This window comes from Chinchilla lanigera, unplaced genomic scaffold, assembly GCF_000276665.1.
Source record: "Chinchilla lanigera isolate Chin_1 unplaced genomic scaffold, ChiLan1.0 scaffold00008, whole genome shotgun sequence".
Classification (NCBI taxonomy): Eukaryota; Metazoa; Chordata; class Mammalia; order Rodentia; family Chinchillidae; genus Chinchilla; species Chinchilla lanigera.
In genome coordinates, this window is record NW_004955409.1 from 37,256,350 (window position 1) to 37,260,866 (window position 4,517).

Below are 4,517 nucleotides of genomic sequence, written 5' to 3' on the forward strand. Positions count from 1 at the left end.
GCCCCGCCGACGTGGCGCAGCTGCTGGCGCTGCGGCTGCGCGAGGCGGATGAGGACCCTGGGGTGCCCCCCTATGACTCAGTGCAGGTGTACGGCTACGAGGGCCGCGGCTCCTCCTGCGGCTCTCTCAGCTCGCTGGGCTCCGGTAGCGAGGCGGGTGGCGCCCCTGGCCCCTCGGAGCCGCTGGACGACTGGGGCCCGCTCTTCCGCACCCTAGCTGAGTTGTACGGGGCCAAGGAGCCCCCGGGCCCCTGAGCCGCGGGCAGCCCTTCCAGGCCCTCTGAGTGAGCCCCAGGGTCCAGCAGGCGGCAGCAGCCCAGGGGCCAGCGTCCCCGCCCGTGCCCCTCCTCCCTTCCCGGGGCGTCCTCGCTCTGACCCCCCCTACCCCTGAGTCGTCTGTGTGCCCCTCCAGGGATCTCTGTCTGTCTGTGGCGCTCTGTCCAGGTCTGGGTTCTGTGGCCCTGACCCTGACCTTCTGCTCTCTCACTGTGACCCCTTATCTGCGGCCGTTTTTGTCTCCTCGTCCGGGTCCCCCTGCCACCGTGCTGTGTGTCCCCGCAGCCCCCTCCTTTCCTCCGGGTCCCTGTACCTGGTCCTTTGGGTTTTTCGGTTGTTGTTGCCGTCCATCCTAAAGCAAGAAAAACTTCCGGCCACTGCTGCCCACCCTCCTGCCGGGGAGACTCTGCCCCAGGTCAGTGCCCGGGACGCGGGCGGGGGTGGGCTGAGGCCACTCCCCTGGGCCTGACCCTCGCCCTGTCCTGTCCTCGCAGACCTGCCCGCATGGTTCCATCCATCACTCACGGCCTCATCCTGGCTCGGCCTCCAGCTGGAGGGAGCCGCCCTGAGGCGAGCAAGAGCTTCAGCCCCCACTCGCGGCCTCCCTGGAGCTCTGCCCAGCTGTCAGCCTGCCCTTGGCGCCCAGCGCTGGGCATTGTCTTGTGTGCTTCCCAGGCCCCCAGGGACGGGGAGAAGGAAAGAAGGAGGCAGCTGGGGAAGGGGAGAGAGGGAAGAAGGGGAGGGGCCTTCATCTCTAATTTCATAATAAACAAACACTTTATTTTGTAAAGCCTGACCACCGCTTCTGTTCCTGCAGCAAGACTCCTGAACAGAGCTTCAGTGCTCTGAGGGGTGGGCAGACAGGCCCAAGTTATCCCCGACTTCTCCTCCCCTGCACAGCGCATTCCTCCTGGGGGAAACTGCTACCGCTTCCTCTCTGGGGCAGGCTCCCACCACAACTCTCAGATCCACTGCCCTGCTGGACCCTAACTTCCCGGGAAATGAAGATGCGGGGTTGTCAAGAAGGAAAGGCAGGCAGAGGAGTACTGGGTGGAGCCACAGAGGATAAAGGAAGCCAGGGAAGGAGGTTCCAGCCCAGGAAAACAAGCAGCAGCAGTGGGCAAGGGAGCCTTTCCTGGGACTGCAGCGCTAACCGCGGAAAGGTGGGCCAGGACCAGTCACTGAAGCTGGGCCCGCTGCCCCTCCCTTAATTCTCCCCCAGCCCAGTTTTGGCCTGCATAGAGTGCAGCGGGGGAGAGGAGGCTGGGGGGCCGGCTCCTGCGGGAAGAATCCAGTCACCCAGCATGGCGGCTAAGGGGGAGTCACTGGTATCTCCAGTGCCCACTCCCTTCAGAAGCACACACTTCCGAGGTACACAGAAGTAGGGCAGGCAGTCCTTGTGACCCTCCCCTCCGTGGGGTGCTGCAGTTCGGGAATGTGCCTGCTCACACCTTCCACACCTGCCGAGGCAGGAGGACAAGGCCCCCACTCCAGTGCTGGTTGTCACTTACCCTGGTGGAGCTGGAACTCTGCACCCCTGACAGCCAAGGGCCTGTGTAAGAGCAGGCTGTCCCTCACCCCAGCCTCAGGAGATTTTGAGGCAATGTCCCAAGCAGGGCATCAAAGAACAAGGGCTTCCAGTTTAGGGTGGAAAAGGCCAGATCTCTGCCCCTCTCTTCACCCTGATACCTGCGTCAACCTTCAGGAATTACTGGAGCAGTGGAGGAGATGGCTCGTGGTCACCCTGAGAGGGGCACTTTGGGAATGGGGTGTTGGGTCTGCGTGACCAGCCCTCCCTCCCATCCCCCCAGGGCCCTCTCCCACCTCACTAAAAACTTAAAGGATGCCTGGAACCCAGCCCTCTGGAGGACTACGAATTCGAGGTCAGCCTGGGCTACACAGCAGGACCTTGTCTAAACAAGCAAACACACCTTACAGAGTTTTTCCTTTTAAATTTTCACAGACCGTAGGAAAACAGCCTTGTCAGCTAGACCCCCAGGCCTGTCCCTGTCCTCAGATACCTCATCGTTCGGAAGGGCAGAACCCAGTGAAGGTGGACAGGGCTAGGGGAAGAAAACAGTGGGAAGAAGGGGACAGGAGGAGATGAAAAAAGAGGGGCCATCCCTCTAGTTCCGCCGCTCTCGGTTCAACCTCCATGTCCACCTTGTCTCCGGCTTACAGGCTGATCCATGCCTCGGGCACCTGTGTCCTCTGCCCGGCACGGGTTCCCCACCACACCCCTTGCCCGTCCCACCGTGTTCCTCTCGGGCTCCTCCCCGGACACCTGCTCAGACCCCGTCTGGATGTCTGTGTTCCGGCCACCTCCTGCCCAGAGGAACTGTTAGCCTGGGGCCCAGGGGTGGCCAGCGGAGGAAAAGCAGCCCTTGTTCTTGGGACTGGGATGAAAGGAAAACGGTTTCAGAAACCTTTCAGGCCTCATCTCCTAGGCCAATCCTGCGCTCTGTCCCTGGGCCTGAGGAGAGGGCAGTAGTTCTGGAGCTGTCAGCCTGCATCCCCACCTCAGGGCTCACTGGGGGGTGACAGGAGGGGCAGGAAAGCCCCCTCTGACACAGCCACCTCCCCCTTTTCTGAGTGCTCCGCAGGGTGCATCAGGGAGGAGAAAGACAACATCTAGTGTGACAGTGACAGGCCCAGGAGGGTAGCGAGCAGGCGCAGGCTGGGGGCTGGCTCCAGGCCCCTGCAGACATGGCCAGAGATGCAGTCAGGGCAGCTTCCCGCCAGGGCCTCTGGCTCCTCAGGGTTCATGCAGCCCAGCAGCTAGGCAGGGTCTCAGCCCAGCTACTCTCCTTTCACTTCACCCCCAGGATCCAGGGAAGCTGGCCCTAAAGCCCAGGCTGTGCAGGGGAGGCCTGGACCTGAGCCCATGGTTGCCACCTACTGTGTAGCCGGGCAGGTCCCACCACCCTGTGAGTCCGGCTCCTCTTCCAGGAAAAGGGGCATTTCCCCTGCATTCCGCATAGGAGCATCATAATAGTCACTACAGAGAAGGTGGGGCACGGGGCAGCTGAGTTAGTCACCACCAAAGGGCCTCCTGCCGGCACTGGGCTCACATCCACCGGGCCTCTCGTGACTCTGAGAGGGGCGGCGCCCCACCAAGCTGAGACAGTGACCAGGAGAAAGACAGACTCATGCTGCCGTAGATATAAAACCAGCACGGGAGAAGAGCACCTGGGGAGGGGATGGAGGAAAAGAAAAGAGCACAGCAAGGAAAAGAGCACTGAGCACCTAGCACAGCATCTGGTGGGCAGCAGGCACACCGCAAGTGTTTGTTCCAAGTCAGGTTGGACAGGAGGCTGGGGCAGGAGGATCACTGTGAGTTCAAGACTAGCCTGGGCTACAAAGTGAGCTCAAGGCTAGCTTGAACTGCATAGCAAGACTCTGTTTAAAAAAAAAAAAAAAAAAGTGGAGCTGAGAAGGAGGACAATAAACACACCGGGCATCAACAGGCACATGTTGGACAGAACCATCAATAGCTCTCAGAGGCAGAAAGGGTGGGGACTGGTAACAAATGAAGCAGGCAACCCAGGAGGGCTGCAGCAAGGTGTTAGGCTGCTCCCAGCAAAGCCGCCCCCTGCCCGCTGCCCCACTCCCTCAGCCTGGGTTTCCGAGCCCTGCCACTTCTCACAGCCTCTCAGTCTCTGCTGGCATCTTCGAGTCTTCTAGTGCCACCTCCCCTGGGCCCGCAGGGAGTTCTCCGCCTTCCTCAGCTCCGTGAGGAGTGACGGGCTCGGGCGGGGCCTGGCTGGCCTCACCCTCCAGGGCTGGTTCCGGGGACACCCGCAGCTCCATGTACAGCACACAGGCGTCGCTGCGTGACACGTACTCCCATCCGCTCTCCCGCACATGGAAAAGGTCGACAGAGCCTCCCGAGTAGGCATCCCGGCGGGTGGCGTGGGCCACCGCGCGGCGGGCCAGGGCGTAGGCTTCCTGGGTGCTCATGTCGTAGCGGTAGCCGCGGTCCAGCACGCCGTAGGCGTAGGGAGAGCCGGAGCCCACGGAGAAGACGTCCCCTGGCAGGCGGGTGCCGTCGCTGTACACGTAGAAGAGCGCGGGCCCAGAGCGGTCCCAGCCGCACAGCGTGGTGGCCACGCACAGATCCAGCCCGCGGTAGCCGGACAGCATGGTGGACAGGAGCTTGGCCGCGCTGGCCACGCTGGGCAGCTGGCCCTCCCGCAGCGCGCGGAGCCGCAGCTCCCGCTGCAGCACCCGGCACCACGCGGC

General features: G+C 62.5%; 2 protein-coding genes across 2 annotated transcripts in view; one reads left to right on the plus strand and one right to left on the minus strand.

Moving 5' to 3' along the window:
- Cdh24 (cadherin 24, type 2) overlaps nucleotides 1-1,071 on the plus strand; it is a gene marked incomplete in the record, with an annotated part of 8,044 nt that extends 6,973 nt beyond the window's left edge. Inside the window, 2 exon segments of the mRNA XM_013510445.1 lie at nucleotides 1-690; nucleotides 770-1,071. Coding sequence (XP_013365899.1) covers nucleotides 1-254 — 254 coding nt within the window.
- A 2,659-nt stretch (nucleotides 1,072-3,730) lies between these two features.
- Psmb11 (proteasome (prosome, macropain) subunit, beta type, 11) lies at nucleotides 3,731-4,517 on the minus strand (the record flags this gene model as incomplete). Its single annotated transcript, XM_013510447.1, is given in 1 exon segment — nucleotides 3,731-4,517. A coding segment is annotated over 1 exon segment (600 nt), but the record flags the coding sequence as incomplete, so codon positions are not given.